Below are 24,798 nucleotides of genomic sequence, written 5' to 3'. Positions count from 1 at the left end.
TGGTTTTGATATCTGTCTATCGCCAAATATGTGTCAAATGCGGCAAGACAGGCCAAACAATTTGCCATTGAGTCGGCTGTGTCTGGCATAGAGGGTGGTAGGAGACGAAGCCAGCTCACAGCTGCATCACGACTCACATAATCAAGTATTCCACCACCTGCTGGAGCTAATGTTATCTCCTACCATCCTCAATGACAGCCAAATCAGTGGCAAATTGGGCAAGAGAACTTTGCCTAGAGTCCAGAGCTTCCTGCCTCTCTGATCAGATGGAGGGAGATATGAGGTTGGGATGGGTGGACCATTATATAGCAACATTTATGGACACAATGTGCAGTGAAGACTCTATTTTGCTTGCAAACATCGGTCTGTTAAACTTTATTTGTTGGTTGGTTCAGTTCAGTTGACTGGCTTGCCTCTGTTTAAGTTTTATTTTTTGTGCGTTCATGTGATTGGTCAGACTTGAAGCAGAATTTGTTTTGAATATGATAGAACCTGCTTAATGCACTGGAAACATGAGTTTGTCCATGAAAAATAACCACCTCATTGTGCTGCCTCCGCATTTTTTCTGCTTATGTAAGCAGACCCACCTCGAGCAATGATTGATTTTTTCAACCTTCATATGACTTGCTTGGCTTCAAATAGACGTTTCACTTGGGGGTATTGAGCCCTCTGAACACGATTGTAATGCCCTTTTCATTCAAAAAAATCACATTTAAAAGTTATGAATGTCTGTAATGCTGTGTTGCTAACAGTACCAACTATTTTCGCTTTTTGACTTGGTGATTCTTGGGGCATTTGAGGTTGGTTGCCACCCCTCCATGAGGGTCAAACTGTTGTTAACAGTACCAACTATTTTCGCTTCTGGGGGTATTTTTGGTTGGTTGCCACCCCTTCATGAGGGTCAAACTGTTGCTAATAGTACCAACTATTTTCGCTTCTGAGGGCTTTTTGACTTGGTGATTCTGGAGGCATGTTTGGTTGGTTGCCACTCCTCCATGGGGGTCAAACTGTTGCTAACAGTACCAACTATTTTCGCTTCTGGGGGCTTTTTGACTTGGTGATTCTGGGGGCATTTGAGGTTGGTTGCCACCCCTTCATGAGGGTCAAACTATTGTCAACAGTACCAATATATCACTCGCATGGCTCGATCTCAGGCTCATTATGAAGGTAATTGATCCATATATATTGAGCAGCAATAGAAATACTTGATCTTGCAAAGTCTTGGTATAAGTGAGTCCAAGTCCACCGCTTTTGCTTATGTAAGCTGTGTCACCCCTGTCATGCTGCCTCACTCAATGATTGATTTTTTCAGCCTTCATGTGACTTGTCTGGCTTCGTGTTGAACTTGATCTAGAGGTTATTGACCAATCTGAATGAGATGGCAATGCTGATTTCATCTGAAAAAATCAGGTTTGAGAGTCATGCTACCCCCTCCCCCCACCTACTTCACCAAGAGGCATGACTTTATGTCAATAATGATGTGAAAAGGATGTTCCCAGTGTTTAAGGATCATATTAATAGATTGGAGATGGTTTCATAGTGTTATGAACCAATATGGAATGTGATGTGCAAGTTTGCCTGATACCCCCCTCAAAGATCGATTTTTCTAGGCTTCCCATGTCTTGCCAGGACTCCACAAGTATGTTTCCTGGGGGTTCTTGATGCCTCTGAACACGATGGTAAAGCTATTTGTGTCAGGAAAAATCAAGCTGTTGAGATATGCAGGGTCCCCCTCCTCCCCTCAAACTCATATATCTTGATATTATGTAAATACCGGTATATAGAAGGATGTTCCTACTGTTTTATGATCATATAAATCGATTGAAGATGGTTCAAGAGTGTTTTGAATCCATCCTGAGACAAATATGGAAGTTTTCCTGGTACCCCCCCCAAAGATCGATTTTTACAGGCTTCCCATGTCTTGCCAGGACTACAAAAGTATTTTTCCTGAGAGTTCTTGATGCCTCTGAACACGATGGTAAAGCTAGTTTTGTCAGGAAAAATCAGGTTGTTGAGATATGCAGGGTCCCCCTCCCCCCCCAAACTCATATATCTTGATATTATGTAAATACCGGTATATAAAGAGATGTTCCTACTGTTTTATTATCATATAAATCGATTGGAAATGGTCCCAGAGTGATTTGAGTCCATCCTAATTAACATATGGGAGTTTTCCTGATACCCCCCTCAAAGGTCGATTTTTCTAGGCTTCCCATGACTTGCTTGTCCTCTAAAAGTATTTTTCCGGAGTGCTCCTGATGTCCCTAAACACGATGGTCAAGCCCGTTTTGTCAGGAAAAATCAGGTTGTTGAGATATAGAAGGTCCTCCTCCCCCCTCCTACCTCATATATCTTACTATGGTCACTTTTAGCTCAAAACCGATACTGTAAATAATGGTCCTGGTGCTTTTAAGACGTAGAAATCGATTGGTGATGGTCCCAGGGTCTCTGGAGGTCGAAAATATTGAGTTTGGTCACAGGTATGAAAAAGTCAGTATTTGGACTTTATCTCCACATCCCAACCGCCGTTTTCTTTCATTCCGGGCTCATATTGATCCTTGGGAATCCCTCTAACATATGTACCAGCCCAAGAAGAGAAAAAAGTTTTGAACTTTGTAACCTATTTCTGTTTTGACCATATAAATGACACGACAAATGAGAAAAGAAAACTAACAAGACATGTACTATTAAAACTAACATAAAAATGAGGCTGGCAGACCAACAAGGACATGCATAGTCAAAACTGACACGAAAAATGAAGCTGGCAGACCAACAAAGATATGCAAAGCCAGAACCAAAAGAAAACTCCAGCAGCTACTCCTCCCAGGCGTTACAGCCCAAGAATACTCAGTCATTACTGACAAAAGGGAGTAGTGCCCCACCTTACATGACTCTTGAGTTACACAAGATGTACCTCCCTTTACAGAGAGGCCCGTGTCAGATGGTTGGATGTGGTGAGAGTGGAGAGAAGAGAAGTGAAAACGAAACAAATACAACAAATACGAATAAATGTCGAAGCTACCCATACAATATATGATCTTTGAAGATTGCTGTATTGAAACTATCTGAATAAATGTTTGTTATCCATGATATACCATGTCAAGGTGCTATCAGAGTAAGATGTAACAAATGAGCATCATATGCTGTGAGGGTAGGAAGTAGTTTAGATATATCAAATTTTCGCATTTGTGCCCATTTTAATACAGCTCTCTAGGTGTCTGTTGATAACTGACCAGTGAGTGCATATTTATCTTTCTCTCTGACTCATTCTGAGATCTGTCTTCTTATTTTCCCTCCTTCAATGTTCGCATTTTTGCCTCTTAGGAATCTCTTTTTCGATTCTCGTTTCAATCCTTAGGCTCCTTTCATTTTCGCATTTTTGCCTTCCTCTCTAGCTATCACTCTCTCTTTCTCTCATTCCTTCCGTTATTTTCGCATTTTCGTCTTTCCCTTGCTCACATTCATCCTATCATTTTCGCATTTTACCTGTCTCTAGCCCTGAGTTCCTCCATTGCTGTAACATTTTACCTCTCTTTTGTTGTCATTCCTTCTTTCATTTTCGCATTTTCGCCTCTTTTTTGCTCTAATCCTCCTTCTGTTTTCGCATTTTCATCTTTCATGTTGTCTCATTCCTCCTGTCATTGTTACAGTTTCCCCATCTCTCTAGCTCTCATTCCTTCTTTTATTTTTGTGTTGTATTTCCTTTTGATATCAATCCTCTTGTCATTTTACCTCTCTCTAGCTCTCATTTCTTGTTTTATTTTCGCATTTTGGCCTTTCTCAGCAGCTCTCATCCCTCCTTTCAGTTTCACACTTGATATTTCGCATTTTTGGCTCTCTTGCTCTTTCTCGCTCTCATTCCTTTTGTTTTCTTGTTCTATTGTCTTTTGACGTCATTCCTCATGTTATTTTCTCATTTTACATCTCTGTAGATCTCATTTGTTGTTTCATTTTCGCACTTGGCCTTTATTGTCGGCTCTGATTCCTTCTTTCAGCTTCACACTTCATTGCATTTTACCAATCTTAGATATATAGTCAGTAGTCTACAAGTGTGTATGAGACGGTTTAAATCATGATTGACTGATACTATCTGAAGCCAGCTGGAGAAAGGGAAGGCTCAGCAAACACCAGCAGTGACGTCTTGGGAATTGGAGCATCCCACTGCTGGTCAGTATTGATATCAACTGAAATGATGCTTACCTCGCATTTGACACGAGGGATGGAGGGATGATTTCCTTTTGAGAACAGGGACGCAGGGACGGTTGCCTTTTGAGAGCAGGGACGCAGGGATGGTTTCCTTTTGAGAGCAGGGACGGTTTCCTTTTAAGAACAGGGACGCAGGGACGGTTGCCTTTTGAGAGCAGGGACGCAGGGATTGTTGCGCACCGTGGGAACAAAAGGAAGCAGGGACGCAGGGATGGTTACATACCTCTGAAATGAAAAACGGAAGGTGTGAGGTAAGGGATGACCATTTCCGACCAAAAATGTCGCCCATGGGAAAAAAAGGAAGCAGGGACGCCCCATATAAGGAAGGAGCAGGGACGGGGACGGTTTACACCCCTGCAAACCGAGAAACAGATAGATAGCCTTAAAAAAACCCATAGCTAACCCTAAGGGATATAGAAAAAGGTCCTATAATGGCCAGCCATTCTCCTTCATGAGCCTTTCACCCAGGCCCAGCGTCGGAACAAACACCAATCCTCTGTCTTTGTCCTGCCAGCTCCCCATCTCCTCTTCTACAATGCTGAATGCTCTGATCAAGATCTCTGAGAATGATGGCTTCTCCAGAATGTATTCGATCTCTTCTCTGTTGGTGCACTCTCTTATTACCACAGTATCCTGGACCAGACCAAACGACAGAATGAGATCTGCAATGCAGGAGGGGGGCAGTGTGGCGGAGAGACAAATGATCTGCATCGGAATGCTGCGAAGGTCGTAGACGTCCTCCAGAGCATCTCTGTAGTCATTGGCGATGAGAGGTAAGTGGGACTCGTCGAACACCATGCGTCCCACCGACTTCTTCTTATTCAGGATCGCCAGCGCTTCTCTGAACCGTGCTGATCGAGCCTTGTCTGCTGTGACCAGAATCAGGTTGTCTCTGATGTTGAGATCTCCGTTGTTGACATTTCTGTCGTACGTCTGGAAGGGCACTCCCATGCTGGTCAGTCTTCGTTGAAAGTCCATCAGCAGAGAGTTTAAGGGCAGGACCAGGACTGTTGCCGAATTCTTCTCCAGCAGGCTCGGAATGATCGCGAGCATAGACTTGCCTCCTCCTGTGCGAAGGACAACTATCGCGTCTTTCTTTCTCTCAGACACCACTCTCATTGCCTCTTTCTGCTGCTCTGATTTCCAAGATGCGCTTTCATTGTGCAGCAGCTTTCTCATTGCTTGCAGCGCCTCAGTCTCAGTGAAGCTCCTTGTGTCTGGGAGATCAGAAATAGGCGTGCGCTCGCTTATCTGCATTTCTTCTAATGTCTCTGCATCAGAGTCTTTATCCGAGTATCTGAGTCAGAATCTTACCTCGATGCTGGTCCTTTGATTCATCGCAAGCTGGCTGCAATGCCATATCTAGAACAAGCGGGTGTCCGCTTGTTTGCATTTCTGACGCCCCTGCATCAGAGTCTTGCCACTGAGTATCCGAGTCAGATGCTTACCTTGATGCTTGTCCTCTGATATTGCATGAGCTGGGTGTGATGAAGTGGTCTGCTTGCTATCTTCCATTTCTGATGTCTCTGTGTCAGAGTCTCGCTGCGGAGCATTCCATTCGCATGCTTACTTTGATGTGATTCCATATAAATGGGCCGCAACACAGCGGACTTGAACTGCCTCACAACTGCTTCCTGGACAGCAGCTTGAATGACTGAAGTGAGGACTGGGGTCAGTTGATCCACCACTTTCTTTGCTATGTCATCGATGCTGCATGCTTCCAGATGAGTGGCTGAAGGACTTCCCATTTGCACTGCTGAATTAGCGGGCGCCCGCTTGTTTTCATCTGATATCTGCTGCACTTTTGCAAAGTCTATGGACCGTGCCTCATGGTATGGAAGAAGCTGTCCTCCAGGGACTGTCTTGCATGTGGTCTGCCATGTGGTGCTGGCATTCAAAAACAGGGGGAGTACATCCTCAGCTGCTCCAGCGATAGCCTGCATGCTGAGTCCATAGACGCGATTCTCTGTGTGCCGGCTGTGGCCAGCCTGCAGGGCATCCACATCATCTTCTGCATCTTCCTCCAGCAGGTCTTCCATGGAGCACTTGAATTTGCGCTTCCAGGCTGTGTGTATGTGCCTCCAAGAGTTTATCGTCAGACCATAACTGAGATGAGGTATGCTGTAGCGCGTCATGACCGCGGACAGGTGCGTGGAGTCGAATGACTTTTTGAAGTTGACGAACAGCTGGTTGCGATATCTGTCCTTCATGGCCTTGTCGTCAGGAAAGCAGATGTGAGCTGCAAATTCTGCAAAAGGTCTGGCCAAGGCAAGATCCTGAATCAGTATGTCGCTCGTGACTGCATCCAAGCTGTGGGGTATGAGCTTGTCTTGTCCTGTCAGCGTGCTCGTTTTTGAGTACGTGCAAAGCATTGTGATGTGCTTGCCCAGTATGACCAGATTGCGGGTCGTTCGAGTGCTGGTGTTGCGATACATCATGGCTGTTAGTTCTGTTCCGCATCCTGGGGAGCCGCTCAACATCTCGCATCGTAAAAGAATGAGGCTATGAAGCTCGGTATAGTTTTGTAGCCATTCTATGAGTTTGCCTCGGTTCCATAATAGCTCGCCCTCTCTGACCACTGCAAAGTGCTGCAGGATCTTTTCATCGTTGAAGAATGCCTCCAGCAACCGATCTCTTCTGGAGAAGCATTTGTTTCATTCGTCAACGGTGAGAAAAGAGTAGCCCACATTTCTGTTGGTTGGGTCATCGGCGAGGAACTCATAGTCGATCCTGATCTTGATATTCTTCAACACCATGTTTTCCCATATCTCCACCAGCTTCTCCTCTGTCTTTGCAAACATCCTGCAGACATCATCGAGGTCAATCCGATTGCCTTTGTAGAGCATGGTGCGCCAATGAACCATGTCGGTCCACCAGATACGTGGGAGACTCCTGGTGGAAAATGCAATGCTGGAGGCACGGTGCTGCAGAGATCTGAGACGCGAAAAGGTCGAGTTTGTCTTTTCTGTAAACCAAGGCTCCAGGATGTTGCAGGCTGCATTCTCGTCTGCTGCAATTCCATCTTCTACTTGGTCTCTGATCTCCTTGATAAAAGATGCCCGCATGCAGTACTCATCTTTAGCTATGATGCCAGTGACCTCCTTTGGTTCTTTGAACGAGCCATCTCTCTGTATCGTGAGCAAGGCCAGACACAGCTCAGTGGGATCGCCTATGGGGTTCTTGTCGGTCTGCTTCCATTTTGTTGTCCACGTCGACATGAGAAGAGCGTGAATGCATGAGGACACGGTCTCTTCCTCCAGTCCTTCCTCTAAACTCATGCTCAAAGCTTCTGTCGTGTCATGCATCTCCTGAGTCTTGGAAAAATAAAATGGCATGGAAGGTTCACTTCGCATCAGCATCGCCAGCAAGAATACGATGGGCAGTATATATTTCTGCATTGTCTCCTTGTTTTGATGCTTGTGAAAAGGCTTGTTTGATATTCCTCTGGTATAAAAATAAGCGGGCGTCCGCTTGTTTGAAACATGGAGAAACTCACTCTTTTGTTGGATCAGGTGAATTCAGTCTTTGGAGAGTCAGCTCATCTGTGGTGGACAGCAGAGCCAGAACACTCTCATAGTATGATTCGACTCTTTCTTTCAGGAGGGGCATCTCTGGGTCATTCTTCTTTGGTATCGCAATCAAGTCCATTAGATCCTCGGTCTTTTGGCCAGCCAAATGCTCATGCCAGCCTGTCGTGAGTAGCCATGGACTGACCATTCGTTTGTCCTCTGGTGCCTCCACTACTCGAAGGACTTCCTCCATCTCTTTCAATATGGCTCCGATGAGTCTATTGGCATGAACTCCTGTTTCAACGTGATTCTGAACTTCCCAATACATCTGATGCGTTCCTGGCCCTCCTCTTCTGAATCGCTGAGCTTTGCATGCCCTCCACTCTTGAGGCATCCTTATGCCCTTGTGCGCTTGTGAATGATGCTCGTGCATATATTTTTTGCTGACAAGGACTTTGTTGCATTGACCGCAAGAGATCGCATCGTGCACCGCCAGTCCTTTGACCTGTGGTCTAGGATCTAATATCACAGGTAGGTCTGATCGTATGCCCTCTGCTTCCCTGGCTTTGGAAAATTTGACTGCATCAAACTTTATGTTGGGATGCGAGTTTGTGATGTGAGCTTTGGCCGTTTCAGGTGGAATGGCGACCTGACAGATCTCGCAGCAAAGAATACGAAGCTCTTCATTTATCATTAGGTTGAGCGTCTTCAGATGCTTGGAATGGATTGATTCTGAAGCATCTCTGTTTGCCTCTGATGCAGAATAAGCAGGCGCCTGCCTATTTTCATCATTGGCCTGCGCATTGCTGGCTTTCAGCTGCAAACCTGACGGGACTTCTGTCTTGGACTGAACAGAATGTTGGCTGGTGGTCTTCTATCTCATGCATTGTTTGCTCTTACCTTGAGAGTGCCAAAACTCGAGGATGTTGATGGTCTGTATTCCAATATTTGCAAGTCTTGATCAGGTACATCCTGAAATGGCTGTCGATTGAAAATAAGTGCTTCGTCCTTTATTTTTTGATGATCTGTATTTTTATTTACCATTGCAGGCCCAAGCAGTGGAGACACTATCGTTTGCTCCATACTGAACATTTGATTTTGCGATGAATGAGACTTTAGGATTAAAGTAAGCTGTTAAATAATAGATCGAGCTCTTATCAGAGCTTGACTTACTGAATTTCTTTGCTCCTCATTAGACTTGTGGTGTAGCTTAGTCAGGATTTATGTTTGCTTGACTAAATGAAAGAAATCACCTTGCTTGTTTTGCCTTCTGGTCCCACCCAGGTTGACTTTGCTTTTTTCATGTGAGTCTTCAGACCACTTGTAGTTGAAAAACCTTTCTTTGGACAACTAGGAAGGGAGCAATAGCAAAGAAACAAGCCCTGATCATTTCTTTGTACTATAATCTTTTGATCTCCTAAGGTGAATGATCCTTCCTTGATACAATTTCTGGTGTGAGTGATGTATTTTGTCTTGTCTTGAGTTTCAAAGACCATGCCACAGGTGATGCACTTCATGACTGATGAGTTAAGTGGATGATGGTGGTATGTGAGAAAGAGATCGTGAGAAAATCTTTCCAACTATTTGATGATGTATAGTTTCATCAGAGTTTCCCACCCCTGATACTGCTTACAAATATATCATGTGATGATAGTTGCACCAGAAGCTACTGCTAGGTTTGGAAGTTGCACCAGGAGTAACTGCTATGTTTGGCAGTTGCACCGGCTCGTGCAAGACAGAGTTGCAAAAAATAGCCTGGCATCTGCTTATATTTGCTGGATGTTCATTTCTGAAGTTTCCTTAGTTTGAATGATATAGTCATGACAAATAGCCTGTTGTATGCTTGTTTTTTGTGAATATGCTAATCTGTCCTCGGGTCGAGCTGCCGACTTTGTGATTCTTTGACTGGTCTTGTAAGCCTAATGTTAGTTTAGGACAGTTGCACCAGGAGCAACTGCTATGTTTGGAAGTTGCACCAGGATCAACTGCCCTGTTTGGAAGTTGCACTGGCTTGTGCAAGACAGAGTTGCAAAAAATAGCCTGGCGTCTGCTTAGATTTGCTGGATTTTCATTTCTAAAGTTGTCTCACCTTAAATGTTACAGTGCTGAAAAATAACCTGGCATCTACTTATTTTATGTGAATATGCCAATCTGTCCTTAGGCCGAGCTGCTGACATTGTGATCCTTTGATTGCTCTTGTAAGCCTGATATTCGTTTAGGACAGTTGCACCAGGAGCAACTGCTATGTTTGGAAGTTGCACCAGGATCAACTGCCCTGTTTGGAAGTTGCACCAGAAGCAACTGCCCTGTTTGGGAGTTGCACCGGCTCGTGCAAGACAGAGTTGCAAAAAAATAGCCTGGCATCTGCTTAGATTTGCTGAATGTTCATTTCTGAAGTTGTCTCAGCTTGAATGATATAGTCCTAAAAAAATAGTCTGGCATCTGCTTATTTTATGTGAATATGCCAATCTGTCCTTAGGCCGAGCTGCTGACATTGTGATCCTTTGATTGGTCTTGTAAGCCTGATATTCGTTTAGGACAGTTGCACCAGGATCAACTGCCCTGTTTGGAAGTTGCACCAGGAGTAACTGCTATGTTTGGCAGTTGCACCGGCTCGTGCAAGACAGAGTTGCAAAAAATAGCCTGGCGTCTGCTTAGATTTGCTGGATTTTTATTTCTAAAGTTTCGTCACCTTAAATGTTACAGTGCTGAAAAATAGCCTGGCATCTGCTTAGATTTGCTGGATGTTCATGTCTGAAGTTGTCTCAGCTTGAATGATATAGTCGTGATAAATAGCCTGGTGTATGCTTATTTCCTTAAAAATATGAATCTGTTTCTAGGTCAAACTGCCCATTTTGTGAATGCACAAAGATAGACAAATCTGATTTGCTGACTTGATCATGTGTTGGCTTGTCTTATAAACTTGATGGTACTTTATGACATTATATCAGACAGTGTCATGCAAAATAGCCTGATGTCTGCTTGTATTTGAGCAAATACATCTACAGACTGGCTTGTTGACCATGAAATTACATGTAGTTATGTGTCTTCACCACAACATCCAATACATGCAAATAGCTCTGGGTACATGTATTATAACTGAAGGTGGTCTGAGGAGAAAGTCGCACCAAAAGCAACTGTCATACTAGGAAGTTACACCAGGAGCAACTGCCTAATTAGGAAGTTACACCGACTCATGGAACAAAACTCGAATAATAGCCAGGCGCACGCTTAATTCAATGTAGGTTGCGCCAGGAAGTAACACCAGAGCAACTGCCCAATTAGGAAGTTACACCAACTAATAGAAAAAACTCAAATAATAGCCGGGCGCCTGCTTATTTTCAGGTAGGTTGCACCAGAACGTCATCCAGATTTGGAAGTTACATTGACGTTACTACCATATCGGGAAGTTGTGCCGTGCAGCCAACCCACCGACCGTACCATTAAGATTATTAGATCTAGTACGCTCATTCGTCCTTGTAACTAAAATCTGAACTTACTATCATATCTATTAAAGGCCCATCATGGCTCAATCAGGAAGACACTGGCACCCCAATCCACAACTCATGCAGCAACATTCTATGCCACAGGGTTGGCAAGGCACCTGGCCCCCACCAGCTGGTGTTGCTCTTCCTCCAAACTTTCCTGGTCCACCATCCATGCCGCCTGGCGCCAACACTCACCCACATTGGAAAGCTGGCTTTTGGCAGTATAAACCTACCTCCAACATGAATGGTGCAGGTCCCGGTGTTTACTGGGCAACCGGCATGAGGTGGGCTCGGAATGTCCCTGCTAACTTTAATCCTTACAAGCGCGTCCCCCGTCCTGCAAGCCCGAGCTACTGGAGGACACAGCTCTCCGAAAATGGTCTTGGTTTTGGAGAACATGGTCCCTGCAAGGTGTGTGCGTGATTTGGCCTCCAAACTACGTTCGCAAGATGGAAGGTGTATCGAATCTAACATACGCATGTCTGAACTCGGTACAGTAGCGCTCCTCCTTTAGAGTCAAAATTCACCACCGCAACCCTCACCCGTGCACTTGGATCCAGTGTTCCCTTTCTACTCATGCATCTCCCTCCACCTCCATCAATCTCTTCGGGTAACGCATGTCACGAAGAAACCGCCGAAATTCCACCGCCGCTCTCGACTGCCGCAATTTATCTGCAGGTGAGTCATGTGGTTGAATCCTGGTTTCACAACGACCTGCTCATGCTCACTTTGTCAGAATCGCAAATTCCCTACTCGAGCCGCGGCTCAGGCCAGAGCCGGGCCAAAGCCAGCCGTCATTTGCGGCTTTGGCCCGGCTTGGATTTTTTGCAGGCCAGAGCCGTCTGAAGCCAGGCCAAAGCCGCGGCTTTTGGGCCAAGCCGGGCCGGAACATCACTACTTGCAAGGGAATATCACCCAGTGAGTTGTTGCGAAAAGTAAGCTGGCAACGAGGTGGGGAAGGTTTAAAATTACACTCCCAGCCCTTACTCAACATCTGTCCGACTGACATAAGATTGACCAATGCACCTGGTGCATGCAGGCAGTCCCTTAACCGAAGGCGTTGAGTGCGGCCTCCAACAGTGAGGTCGGCTACGCAATCGCCACGTCCCGATGTCGCCAGCGTGCCGTGATTGGCAGTTTTCACGTTGACGTTCGTGCTTGCATTGAAGGTCCAGAAGAACTCCCTGCGTGTGATAAGGGTGGAGGTCGTTCCGGAGTCAAGAATCATCGATAGTGTCTGGTTCACAATGCAAGCAATATCCTCGTTCGAAGGTGCGCTGGTAGGATCGAAATCCTCGATGAGGGCACAGGACCAATCACGACTGTGAGTTGGTGCGAGTGCAGCAGCTGATGTCTCCTGTGGGGTGGAAGAGGATGAAGGAGTGTTGGCATTGGTGACGGACTTAGTTTCCGTTGCGACTGCGGACGTATCCCTACGCTTGCCCCCACGTTCACCTCGTTGTTGGCCCCATGGGGCCTTGCCCTCCATACCTCCTCCCGGTTGCATACAGTGTTCTTGGTCATGCGTCATGGACCGAGGAAGTCCGTTGCAGGCGGGATTGGAACAGCTCACCCCCTTAGGGTTGTGCTTGTGAATTCGTATGCCGTTCGCGGGGTTCACTTTCCGTTCAAGAGAGTGTGTGCTAACGGCGTTGGCATACTCAGAGCCTGGTCTAGCGAGTTTCTGTTGACCTCGTTGACGGTTAGCTTCTTCTGAGAATGCTGCTGCGACATCTTCGAATGCGACTGGGGGAGGAACAGTGGTAGTGGATGACGTGGAAGAGGGGACTTTGTAGAGCCCGAGCGTGAGGCTGCGGAATACAACCCATTGTGGGGTTTCTGGTAGTCCATGTAGCAGCATCCAAACCGCTTCGGAATCTGTGAAAGCTATTCCCATTTCAGCGAATCTGCGTCGTCCGTTCTCGAAAACACTAATATAGCGCGAGGCATCTTCAGCGTCCTTGAGTCGTTCTGAGAACAGTTGGTCGCGAAGTTCGAATTGAGATGTTACGTCGAGTCGACCGAAGCGTTTGGAGAGAGCGTCCCACTGCTGACGAGCCGTTAGCTTTTCGCCAAGCATGTTCTGAACGATGATGGAGAGGCGTCTGCCGATGATAGCCTTGGCTTGGGCGTCCTCTTTTATCCAATTTTTCATGGTGGTAAGTTCTGCATCAGTAGGTTGTGTAGGTTTAACTGCTGTGGGCATGGTGCTGGCGAATTCAGCAACGTCATTGGGGTCAGCGCCATTGCTACAATGGTTCCAGAGGCCTTCTCCCGCTAGGGCTAGCTCGACAGCCCTTCGCCAGCTGGGGTAGATGTCGGCGCCCGTCAATTCGACGATATGATCATATTTACCCATACTAGAGGATAAACGAGTCGATCGATCGTGGGGTTCGTGGTGGTCCAACCGTTAGATGAACCTGAGTAAAGTTCTGCGAGTTTGATCGCGTTCGTGTGGGTCTGAGCTCTAGACGAGCTCAGGGCTCATAACCTATATGAAGTGGCGAACTAGCGGAGAGACTAGCGGAGAGACGACACGCTCAGTAAGTCGTAGAACAATACTAGCATTCATGTTATGTACCTAGCGGAGAGACGACACGCTAGTATACAATCAGTACGTGTGAGAATCAGATACGAGCAAGATAGAGTCTGCACACCTCAGTAAGTCGTAGAACAATACTGAGGTGTGCGATACGAGAAGAGCAAGACTAAATACCGGTAGCTAACGAGACCGGGGAAACGACGTGCGGAGGGTACTCGTATGGTCAAGAAGTAAAGAAGACGCCAAGGGCGATACTGCATGTGGTGTTGATGGTGATAACATCAAGAAGGAAATTGAAAGACTAAAGGTAAAAAGCTTACAAGGTAGTCTGTTGTCGGACGAAGTGGTGGAATCGGATGGGCAGTAGTCAGCGCGCAGTACGAGGTTGATTTATCTACTGATGCTGCATCCCAACACGTGAGAAACGTTTGAATCCATGACAAGTATATTCGCGGATCGTATATATTCCTATCATTTGTAACCACGAAGTCACAGCTACGTATACGAGACGCCAAGCTACATGGTTCTTTCTCGAACAAACAATAAAAATCAATCGCGTCGAGGCTTCTTCCCTTGATTTTTTGGCGGGGGCGATGTTTCATCTCCCGGTCTGGGCCTCTTCTGCTTCAGGAGATTGGAGAGCGGACACAGTTCTATGCCACCAGCACGCCGTTGCGCATCATTAAGATGTGTTGCCGCTTTTGTGTGCATATCGTTCAGAAGAGCATCGTCGAGCGTTAGCGTGGGAAATTTTGCCTCCGCCTTTTCATAGCCATCTTGGAGAGCATGTGCGAGATCAGGAATAATATGGCTGCAAACATTAAAGCACGTCTTTGAAAGGAGATTTTCAAGCTTCGTTTGGAGTTTTCCAGTGCGGAGGAAGAATTGAAGGCGTGATGTCTGGCCGACCGTACCAGGGAAGGCCGAATGATATTCTTTCAACTGAGCATGTGCATCAAAGGAATGGTCGGCGTTCGCCGTCTTCGTGTCCGTGTGATAAAATAAAATCCAGGTAAATGCCCACCATATGGATTCAATGTCGTGCAGGAAATTCATGCGAAATGAAGGCTGGTGCCGATGGTATGCATGACGTGGGGAGAAAAGGTATTCCTGGCTTTCTACTTCCACAGCCATGAAATGCATCGTTCCCTGTCGACGAGTTAACAGCGAAAGAGATCATCTTCAAAAACTCTTACCGTTCGAACATCATTAGAAGTGTTTGAATCAATCTCTTTCGCGTACTCGAAGTCACCCAACTTCCCCACACCCCCGACCCAAATTGCGTTCCCGACGCTGAAATCGCGATGGACCCAGCCTGCTTTGTGCATATAACGCAAGGCTAAGGTTGAATGAGCGACTGAGGAAAGGAGAGTGACGATATTAATATTTTGCTCACCCAAAAGTGCGCCGGACAAGCAATTCAGATTGTCAGCCAAAGAGGTGACATCCTTGAGAGCTACTCCTACATCATGGAAGATAGTGCGAGTATGGACTCTGCGTGGGATGCCAATGTCTTTTCGCGCAATGATGCCCAATTGTGTGGAAAGAAAGGTAGACAGCTGACCAGAGTGGGGTACGTCGCCTGTGCTAGGTAAATGTGGTGTCGTAGAGACGATGGGATTGAGGTCGATGGACACCCAGGTATGATTATGCTCTTCTACGAACATCGGGTCCAGCGTCTCGTCTAGGGCATCGTTGATTGTTACATCCTGCCAGAGCCGGACTCCAACGAAGTGCTTCTTGGCGTCCGCCAACTCCTCCGCTTGCAGCTTCTTCGCACAGGAAGCCAAGATGTTTTCTAGGATTTCGCCCTCTGATTGACGTCCAGCTTCTCTCCATGAATCTTTGAGGGCAACTTTCTTTCCCTTGGCGTCTTTGGCTTCGTACACGCGAGTTCCACGCCCAACCATAGAGTCTGCGCCATAGGTTGCAAGTTCACGTGTCGTGGTGAACACTTCCTCCCCAATAGTGAACTTGTATTGGAAACCCTCCTCATCACGGATCCGCTCGACAGTGGGGTCCCATCCGAGGTTTTTCAAATCCGAAGACGCAGATCCAAGAGCGTAAAAGAGCGAGATAACACCATCGATGTTCTAGATGTACTATGCCTGTTAGCACCCTGACGCACAGCGTGATATGGTTGCGTACCTCGAAGAAGTTGATAGGTTCCGTAACTGCAAGGAACGCTCGATTGCTGAGCCACAGTCTCAATTGCGTGTCCTCCATTGTGATACCAAACGCAAAACGACGACGAAGATCCTCGCGCATGATACTGTGAAGGCTCCAGATTATCTTATGTTCGTCCTAGAGCAGGTTTTGTGAGCGGATGCCAACAAGATCTGTAACAACTCACATCTCGGAGAGACTCTCTATCCTGTGCCTTCTTGAACTCAAATGGAACAGCAATATCGAACCAATGTATCTTGGGCTGGGTTTTTTGGCTGCTAAGTACAAGGTATCCATCAGGCCTGGAAGTATTGTTGCGCTGCGACAGGGGTGACACGTTTGGGTTCGCTAGGAACGAGACTCCACTCTTCGGGACTTCCGCCAAAATTTCAGCGATGATGCGACCGAGGGGCTTAAACGCATTCTCTTCGGACACTTTTGATGTGGCAGGTGGGGTAAAGTCCGTCCATCGCAAGCCACTCTTGTCGTCGGTGAGAATCTTGCACTTTGTCAAGTTGTTGCGTATCTGCTGCAGATCCTGCTGAGAGGGCATGGCACCAACGCATTTCACCAGGCAATCGAATGGAACCCGCAGATACCTTCCCAAATCAGTGAGAACAGCGGTGCGGCCCAGTTTCAGATCCCCCGTGCGATAATCAGCTCCTGAGGTATGACGAATGAATGGAACTGTATCTGGCGGTAACATTGGGGAATTATGTGATGGTGGTGTATGAGGAGTCACGGAGAGCATCATTCGATGAGACAAGCAAAGGCAATGTCACGGTGGCTTGGGCAAGATGAAACCGTAATTGTTCCACAAGAACAGGATTAATCTGTTACTGCAGCGTTATATTTAGAACTTAAATCCTTGCCATTTAACGGACTCGCAAGTGTGGCTACGTACCTCGCAGGGACCAAGAGGAAGCCGTACTCTGGTAGATCGTTGTGTTACTAGTAGTGATAGCAAAGTCATATAATTAGAACTGAACGTTAACGGTCACGTGTTGCGAATTCGCTGAAGGCCATCAGTGAACGCGTGAGTCCTAAGTCCTTGATATTGTAGCCGTGGGAATTACATGAAAGCCTAACTATTTTACGGCCAAAGATGATCATCTATACTACGAGAAATTTGATCTGTTCGTAGCTAGCCTATATATTCAAACGTTCATGCTCCGCACCTTTTCCCGTCGCCATTGTTTCTCCCTTGCGTTCTAAATTCTCTCCGTTCTTCCTGGGTCCACTCTTCCTATAATGAGGGTGCAATGGAAAGGTAGCGAAGCCGGCCAGGAAGCGCTCGTGCCTGCTCGAGCTCCGAGTAGTGCCAGTGTGTGAACTCTGCAAGCGCTCATAGCCTATCACAGGATTCGGCGCATGGTCCACACCTGGCACATGGTCTGTACCCAACCCTGCCGCAATTCAGCGCAAACTTGAAGGAGGCTTTTTTCTAACTCGAATCAAGAATTAGGATGGCAAACCATATCCACACCTTAACCGCTCCCTGTGCTATCCATATCTCTGGTACTCAACTCTCGCACTAATTGGACGATTAAGCCCGCTGATTCCATCAACTATCCTAGGCATCTCCATCGATTTTAGCCTTTCGGAAAAGAATGTAGAGTCTGCTGAGGCACGGATCGGCAAATCATCGAGGCCAATTGATCACAATGCAGGAAAGACTATGCGCCAGACGTTTTACCCACCAATGTAAGAACTTGACAGACGCAGATGAGCGTGCCATCTAAATTGCTATTTTGTTCTAGCAAGATTTCTCTGGGAGATACGTTTTCCTTACGTTTACGGTACAAGAAACGATTTCGAAAGAGCCATGAAGACATTCATTTCGATCTGGATGAAATACCTCGCAGACCTGATGCAAGACAAGGTCGAGCAGCTATCAATCCATCATCGCCTCGATAATGTACTCACCTCAATGGCACAGAATACCGTAAGTCTCATGACAACATCAAGATCGTAGTTATACTTGCCGGAAACACAATAATCGAGGTATGGATCCATGTTTCCCTTCGGATACAGCCTCTGAGTCGTAGATTAGCACGTAGAGCAGCCTGGTTCTACCTCAGATACAACACTGGAGCTCCAGCCCACAACCGACGAGATAGTCCAGATTTGTCCTCGGTGAGCCAGGATGACCGTGACATGTGATCTCCAGGTTGACACCAAGGACTCCCCAGGTTCCGAATTCTAGTGATAGGAAAGGTATCGGAGTTTCGTTAATCTCAGGCTAGTATTAATGCAGTGTTTCCAATAGACCGGTGTTGGCAAATCTTCGCTCATCAACCGTGCCTTCGGAGTACACGAAGCGGTGGGCTACTCACGACACCATGTCACCGAGGGTTACTCATTCTGTGTCCATAGATCGCTTCGACTCATAAGCCAGGCGAGGCCGACATCGACCACGAGTTTATCTCACCACAGAACGACAGGTTTGTTCTTCACGATAGCAAGGGTTTTGAACCAGGCGACGAAGGCAACGTGAACATAGTTCAAGGTTTCATCGAACGTCGAAGAGAGATGTCTTTGGAAGATCAGCTACATGCTGTTTGGTACGGTTTTCTATCTTGATGATTTCATCTAACTAGTTGACAAAATACATGGAAGGCTTTGCTTTGAAATACCCCGCGCAGGCGGGCGTTTACTGGAGACGGGCACGGAGGAATTCTTGGCATTGAAGCGTAGTGGAAAGCTGGGAAATAGTGAGTGAACCAATACCTATCTCTCTGCTATGTTAGAGCTCACCGGTGGCCAAGTTCCTGTCGTCGTTGTTTTCACTAAATACGATAGGTTCATCAACCGCGTCAATCGTACTCTGAATGAATCATCTCTCGTGGGATTGAGCTCCAATGCCGTCAAGGAACTCATCAAGAACAAAGCGGACGCTGAGTTGAAGGAAATCTGCATCGGACCCCTAGAAAAATTTGCAGGGTTGGATGTTCCGCATGCCACGGTCTCCAGTGGGTATCACTACCGTTATTGTCTTTAATTCTAATTCTTACAACAATCACAATAATCATAACGCAGCAAACAAGGAGCATGCAGAAACGCTGGCTCGTCTAATCCAGATAACAGAAGAGCGTGTTTATAAGCATGTTGCAGCCGAGGCGTCGGTGATGACTTCCATGGCCCAGCGAGTGGACCCTGGACTCAAAATAAAAGCATCAATTGAGTAAGCCTCATTTGCATCATTCTTATCTGAAAATTCATGTAGTGTTAGGGTTGGCAAGAGAAGTTTGTCTCGATACCACCTTGATGGTTCTTGAGCGCAATCTGAGCTTCTCTATATTACAGGATATTGGAAGGCACTAGCATCTTGCGCAGCATTTCAGGACCGTAGGACGTCGGACTGCCTGCATGTGCTTCACACTGACATTGTCAGAGTGTGGAACTTCCATGACCCTCACGGTGTAATGCCCATCTTCGTTATCACCACACGTGTTCTGACGTGATTTGTGTACAGTACTTGGGCAGCCACGAATTCAGAACTATGGTGGTGAATATGGTTGACAAGCTAGATGTTGGATCCCCTACCAATCCTGACAGGACCATGTAGGCCAATTTTTCGTGTGAATGGATTTTTATCTCATGATTATTCACAGGGCTGCTGGACTATCTACGGTGGGAGCCGTTGCAGGCATCTTGGCTGTCCTGGCGGGACCTGCAGCTCCTATCGTATTGCCGATAGTAGCAAGTGTGGTGATCGCGAAATGGGCTTACGACGTGTACAAGCTGTCGTACGTGCCGCTTCCTATCATTGATTGAGAGAATATTGACATATCCTGCTCAGCGGCGTGGTGCTCCAGCGCTTTATAGCGTACATTGTCGATTTGACCCTTGTGCTGCAGATACTTCATCTTGTGTCGGACGGCCAGGAACTGTCTCGTAGAGTTATCAAACTCGCGGTCGCTGCGTATTATAAATCACCGATAAGCGGAGATGTCCATAATCGGATTCAGGAATACGGTAGGACATTGACGCTCCTAGAACGCGCAGACCGCGATACCTTGCGTAAAATCATCGAGTTGATGGAATTGTATCGCATCGACGCGAAGGAAATTTCTGATGTTCGGGCACAGATTCCGACTGTCGATTCAATTCCGGATGAGCCATGGTGAAATGCATCTACAGGGTATGGTTTTACCGCGTGGGCGGGTGTTGCGAGATTGCAGCTCTGTTATCATTTACTGGAATTCCGCTTAGCCTATACCAGAGTGCCCTCGAATTCAAACCTACAATTTGACCTTTGTATCACATATTGGACTATGGCTTTGATCTATAGCTGCATAGCAGACTCTATGATGCACTCCGCCTCGCCTTGTTTTCATATCGCAAATTTCCTGAAGGCCGCCTCCATCATGCATTAAGCTCTTTTGGAATTCCTTTTGACTTCCATCAAATCAGGAGCTTGAAGGTGTGGACTGTGGACGTCGTCCTCCTGTCAATCGTTTTGTAGCACCTTACGTACCGGGCAATCTCTCATCCAGCATTCTCGAGACGCATTTCCAGCACACCATGACTGTTCAACGATATCTGACAACGAAAGTGTCAAGAAGCGCGAGACAATGTAGAAGTATAGATCCTGAAAGGCGTCGCCCTGAAAATGCCTCGTCACCACTCAGGTGTCGTTCCTTCAACTGCTATCCAATTCAAACCTATCTCAGGTGTGTGAATCCTCTTGTGCGCCCCTCACTAGTATTATGACACCATACGAAATAGAGATTGAATTTCCCTTGTTGAGCTTGTGTTACGCGATCAAAAATGAAATACTGATATAAGTAAACGCGGGCTAAACCTGTGATGTTGACACTAAACACTAAATTATAGGACAACATTGCAACATTCGTGATATCCTGACAATGCATGTTTGTCGCCCTATCGTGGGAGGGTATAAACACCGGTATGAGTCTGCTTTGGTATTGATTAGCCCCTGAGGAAGTGGACCTAAAGGAGCGATAATAGCGACGACAGGAGCAAGGAGAGGAGAAAGGGAGACAATGATGCCAGCGACAAGTGTGATAACGATCTCCAGGATAGAAGTAACCTCGCAGCCAAGGTCACTGAGTATGGTGAGAACCTCAGCGCGGATGTCGTCGATAAAGATCTTCAGCACGGCAGAGAGCAGTGAAGAGAAGCTAAAGCGGAGGCTCCGCAAGAATGACCGGGTTGCATTACAAGATGCTTGCGCAGAGGTCACCAGCAATGAGCGCCGCGAGTTTAGCGACAGTCAACGAGACGGTGCCCTCAACAGGCGCAAGGATAACCGAAGAGTTTTGGTCAACGTTGAGAGACAGCACTGGTAAGCTGAGTTTTGATTTGAGCTACGCAACAACGGCATTGTCTGTAGTAATGAAGGGTTAGGAGACGATAAGATAGTCAATGGCTAGATCTGGTTGAAGACAGTAGTGAAAGACCGCAGGATGGGAAGTTCAACCGCGGTGTTGTCCGAAGGACTATATCTCCCGACCTGGGAGACATCCGACTTGACAACATGTGCAGTGGAGCATATGGATAAGATTTCCATGAGCAAATGGAATATTTGCACGAATATATATCCGCGGGTCCGGGGACTGCGACACTTCCGAAATTTTTACACGAAGCCTACGAAAGCGTGATTTAGCTCGAGGTCTTTGCTTGTCTGTCAAAAAATGAATGATGGCACTGGAAAATGTTTATGACGAAGCGTACATGGAGCGAGCGCGGACTCGTGATGATCACTCTGGCACCTAATATTATCAGACTCTCAGGACTGTGATCCAAAACTTCCGATCATCCAGTTATCATCAGTTCATCAATGATATCGTCCTTCGATCATGGATCAGATCTTGGATCTGCGAAGCTTGAATAGCCTTACAGGTTGGCAACATACAAGAACATGGAGGAGCATCCAGGATTGTGGGACACATGAATCTATGACCTTGGCGAGGCACGGGACTGTCACTGGAAGAGAGGAGTGAGGGGGCTCGAACGGTGCCCTTGACTATTCAGGGAGTGCACAACTTGCGTCTAGTTGCAGGCAGGGCCTGCGCAGGTCTGTGCGTTGAACATGCTGTTGCCAGATTAGTGTTGACCTATTAATGACTCCTGGTCCGGTAAACAGTCACAAATATCTTACTACAATAGTGACCTTGTTCACCGTGACTGTAAGGCCACGACTCATCTCGAACATATGCCTTCGCTGCCATCATTAGAGGCCTTTGCCAAGGTGCTTCCATATCTTCTCGCAATGTTCAGCGACCCTTAATCATAACACATTGTCCACAGGGAACCGCCGCTACCGTAGCTGGTGTTGCAACGCTAGGTCTAGCTCCTCCTAATTTATGATGCAGCTCAACTGACCTTTATATATCTCATTAGGCTGCGGACTACTATATTATGGACAAAATTATCTCATTTATCCATCCGCATTCCCCCCGGGCTCTCGCATAGGTATATGTTTACTGGGCACTTCACATTCGACGCCAACGTAACTGGCCAAACTTTAACAGAGGTCCCAGTGCCCACGGATTTTGGACTTGAATACCAGGATTTACCCCTTGTCACTGAAGATAGGTTTACTTTACGGTGCTATCTTCTCATGCAACGGACAGAGATAAGCAACAGCCACGCTGCACACATAGATTACCCAGACCAACAGACGCATGAAGAGGTACGTCGCACTATCCCGATACTTCGCATTCATTCATTCACTTCTATTTGTTCGTCTGATGCAAGTTTGCATCCACCCGACCAACAGTTTTGATGTTCCACGGTAATGGCGGCAATCACGGTCACCGGATACCTCTCGCAAAAGTATTCTACGTCAAAATGCGCTGCAATGTACTCATGCTCTCATACCGCGGGTGCGCCCTCTGTCTTTCGCAATCCAGTCTATTGGGGAATCCCTTACTCATTCATACCAACAGATATGGTCATTCAGAGGGTTCTCCATCAGAATCAGGCGAGACACTGTGTATCCAGTAATCTAATCTTTGCTCACTGCATTTTCTAGGCATACGTATAGATGCTCAGACGGCCCTCGACTATCTTGCTTCGCATCCATATTTGAAAAACACTCCCGTCGTAAGTGTTGTTGACGCCATTTCCAAAGGATTGGGCTAACTTGCTTTTGTATTAAGATCCTTTACGGCCAGTCTATTGGTGGTGCTGTCGCTATTGACCTTGCAAGTCGAAATCCATCGAAGGCGATTAAATTCCAATTTTTTTCCATACCTATCATAATCTGAGGCTGCAGATCACGGCGCTAATCCTGGAGAACACATTCACGAACCTCCCACGTCTCGTACCTAAAGTTCTTCCTCTTCTTAGCCCTCTTTCGTTTCTTTGCCATCAAAAATGGGACTCGGCTTCGAAAATACCTCTAATACCTCGGTCGATGCCGATCTTAATGCTGAGCGGTGTTAGAGATGAGGTTGTTCCACGCGAGCACATGCAAGAGTTATGGCAGATTGTTTCGCGGCGCCAGGGTACCAAATCTAGTGATACAGGAAACAAATCTGACATGCCGGAAGTCGGTAATGGGAAATCGAGATTCCTTGAATTTGAAGGAGGACACCATAGTGCGTTATTTTGATGATCTGAACCACTAGGTTTAATGACGGTATTTAGATGATACGTGTGTCCAGCAAGGATATTGGACCGCGGTCACTGACTTTGTGGCAAGTTTGAGCCGTTAGAAGCCCCTAACGTGGTGCTTGTTCTATCTGAATCCATACGAAGTGACATCATGATCATGGCGTTGGACAGTTTTTTTTCTTTCCGCGTGTTCACACATTCCTTCACAAACATGCGTTCACTATTACATATCATTTCACCATGAAGAAAGCGACTAGTTTTTGTCCATCATTGTTGTAACAGGGAAAACAAAGGTCTAAACAATCGTTTTATCCTTCGTAGCGATACGCAACCAACGCTTCTATTCGGTGTACATCAGTGCTGAAGCTTCGCAACTTCACTTGCTGACTCTTGCTCGCCTCGATCGCCAGTGGATCAGTGTCGACCCACTCATCTGCAGGCACGTCAGCGGAGTCATGTGTATATGCAAGGATATTGAAGACAGTCGGCGTGTCAATAATTGGGAGGAAGGTCACGGTTGATACGATTTGTTTGAGGATGTAGCGAATCTCGGCTTGGATCTCTGATTCAGGCTTTGTAGGTGTTCTTGTAAAGCAGGTCAACCAACTGGATGACCCGAACAGCAAGAGACTTACGGTTCGGCAGAATCAGCTGGTTGTTCAACAAGGTTAACATCGAACACCCATCGCTCAAGTGGTAGTCTGGCATCTTTTGATATAATCGCAAGTACGAGCTGCGTTACCGACCCGGTAAGTAGCCATTCTGAAGTCCAGTTGAGTTAGAGTATAACGAATCGCGTGGCACCTACTATTGACTTGTTTCAGTATCCTTAAATGAAAGTAAGCAAGTGCACGAAAATAGATATCGAATGAGATGCACCTGTCAAGGTAGTTCTCTAGTGCCAAGTCCTGAGTGACGAGGACAGTTTGCCCGTACTTCTTTACCATGTGAAAGTCATCCGACGGGTATACTCCACGTTGAAAGAGAATCCTGTGTCAATGCATGAAATCGTGAGTTGTTGAGTCGGAAAGTGGCTCGAAATAACGCACGTGTTGGCTGCATACTTGAAAAACTCTGTGACAAGATTCGTGGAGCCTTTCAAAGTGATGGCCTGGCGTGTTGGTGCTTGAGATGTTGCCATGCTTGCAGATGCTGCTGAACAGTGTGGGATGGAGAGACTAATTCAGTGGCTGCTAAGTTAAACTTGATTGACGAACGTCACGCTCCTCGCGCGCGTTTTGACGCGAATAGATCACGTGGGATTGTTTGTTTCTAAGGCTCTTGCCAAACAAACGCGGTC

General features: G+C 46.6%; 5 protein-coding genes across 5 annotated transcripts; 2 read left to right on the top strand and 3 right to left on the bottom strand.

Annotated features, from left to right (window-relative positions):
- Nucleotides 1–4,632: 4,632 nt before the first annotated feature.
- Nucleotides 4,633–8,798, bottom strand: HD556DRAFT_1449769 (uncharacterized protein; the record flags this gene model as incomplete). Its single annotated transcript, XM_041307641.1, has 8 exons — nucleotides 4,633–5,468; nucleotides 5,521–5,601; nucleotides 5,655–5,723; nucleotides 5,777–6,843; nucleotides 6,925–7,650; nucleotides 7,703–8,562; nucleotides 8,616–8,696; nucleotides 8,757–8,798. 8 exons carry the CDS (start codon nucleotides 8,796–8,798, stop codon nucleotides 4,633–4,635), a joined length of 3,762 nt encoding a protein of 1,253 aa, XP_041153846.1.
- Nucleotides 8,799–14,294: 5,496 nt separating this feature from the next.
- On the bottom strand, nucleotides 14,295–16,906 carry HD556DRAFT_1278587 (uncharacterized protein; the record flags this gene model as incomplete). The annotated part of the gene is made up of 6 exons (XM_041299262.1): nucleotides 16,816–16,906; nucleotides 16,099–16,750; nucleotides 15,894–16,049; nucleotides 15,142–15,838; nucleotides 14,942–15,084; nucleotides 14,295–14,894 (listed from the first exon to the last, which is right to left on the bottom strand). Exons 2-6 carry the CDS (start codon nucleotides 16,663–16,665, stop codon nucleotides 14,295–14,297), a joined length of 2,163 nt encoding a protein of 720 aa, XP_041153845.1. The 5' UTR covers nucleotides 16,666–16,750; nucleotides 16,816–16,906.
- A 54-nt stretch (nucleotides 16,907–16,960) lies between these two features.
- On the top strand, nucleotides 16,961–20,411 carry HD556DRAFT_1415864 (uncharacterized protein). Its single transcript, XM_041304321.1, has 16 exons — nucleotides 16,961–17,429; nucleotides 17,489–17,615; nucleotides 17,672–17,793; nucleotides 17,851–17,915; nucleotides 17,965–18,047; nucleotides 18,104–18,128; nucleotides 18,181–18,234; nucleotides 18,288–18,475; nucleotides 18,531–18,625; nucleotides 18,680–18,883; nucleotides 18,951–19,095; nucleotides 19,144–19,157; nucleotides 19,218–19,333; nucleotides 19,387–19,475; nucleotides 19,526–19,660; nucleotides 19,714–20,411. Exons 1-16 carry the CDS (start codon nucleotides 17,378–17,380, stop codon nucleotides 20,039–20,041), a joined length of 1,842 nt encoding a protein of 613 aa, XP_041153844.1. The 5' UTR covers nucleotides 16,961–17,377; the 3' UTR covers nucleotides 20,042–20,411.
- A 1,624-nt stretch (nucleotides 20,412–22,035) lies between these two features.
- On the top strand, nucleotides 22,036–24,095 carry HD556DRAFT_1058588 (Alpha/Beta hydrolase protein). The gene is made up of 10 exons (XM_041296038.1): nucleotides 22,036–22,128; nucleotides 22,188–22,224; nucleotides 22,281–22,352; nucleotides 22,412–22,572; nucleotides 22,638–22,765; nucleotides 22,829–22,863; nucleotides 22,915–22,985; nucleotides 23,042–23,107; nucleotides 23,158–23,486; nucleotides 23,587–24,095. The coding sequence occupies exons 1-10, from the start codon at nucleotides 22,093–22,095 to the stop codon at nucleotides 23,597–23,599; spliced, it is 948 nt and encodes a 315-aa protein (XP_041153843.1). The 5' UTR covers nucleotides 22,036–22,092; the 3' UTR covers nucleotides 23,600–24,095.
- HD556DRAFT_1248336 (spindle assembly checkpoint protein) lies at nucleotides 23,807–24,639 on the bottom strand (the record flags this gene model as incomplete). Its single annotated transcript, XM_041298765.1, has 5 exons — nucleotides 23,807–24,083; nucleotides 24,134–24,260; nucleotides 24,307–24,326; nucleotides 24,378–24,488; nucleotides 24,548–24,639. The coding sequence occupies 5 exons, from the start codon at nucleotides 24,637–24,639 to the stop codon at nucleotides 23,807–23,809; spliced, it is 627 nt and encodes a 208-aa protein (XP_041153842.1).
- Nucleotides 24,640–24,798: the final 159 nt, after the last annotated feature.

Source organism: Suillus plorans, assembly GCF_016647745.1.
Source record: "Suillus plorans strain S12 chromosome Unknown HD556scaffold_93, whole genome shotgun sequence".
Taxonomy (NCBI): domain Eukaryota; kingdom Fungi; phylum Basidiomycota; class Agaricomycetes; order Boletales; family Suillaceae; genus Suillus; species Suillus plorans.
Note: the sequence above shows the minus strand (reverse complement) of the source record. Positions and strands in the feature narration are given on the sequence as shown.

What these genes read in the sequence shown, in the direction of transcription:
- HD556DRAFT_1415864 (XM_041304321.1), top strand. Translation starts at nt 17,378, where the DNA reads ATGGCAAACCATATCCACACCTTAACCGCTCCCTGTGCTATCCATATC. An exon ending in GAATTCTAGTGATAGGAAAG is followed by an intron (nt 18,129 to 18,180) that starts GTATCGGAGTTT and finishes TGTTTCCAATAG; the next exon opens with ACCGGTGTTGGCAAATCTTC. An exon ending in TCCGCATGCCACGGTCTCCA is followed by an intron (nt 18,884 to 18,950) that starts GTGGGTATCACT and finishes ATCATAACGCAG; the next exon opens with CAAACAAGGAGCATGCAGAA.
- HD556DRAFT_1058588 (XM_041296038.1), top strand. Translation starts at nt 22,093, where the DNA reads ATGCCTTCGCTGCCATCATTAGAGGCCTTTGCCAAG. An exon ending in CCCCCCGGGCTCTCGCATAG is followed by an intron (nt 22,353 to 22,411) that starts GTATATGTTTAC and finishes AAACTTTAACAG; the next exon opens with AGGTCCCAGTGCCCACGGAT. An exon ending in ACCAACAGACGCATGAAGAG is followed by an intron (nt 22,573 to 22,637) that starts GTACGTCGCACT and finishes GTCTGATGCAAG; the next exon opens with TTTGCATCCACCCGACCAAC.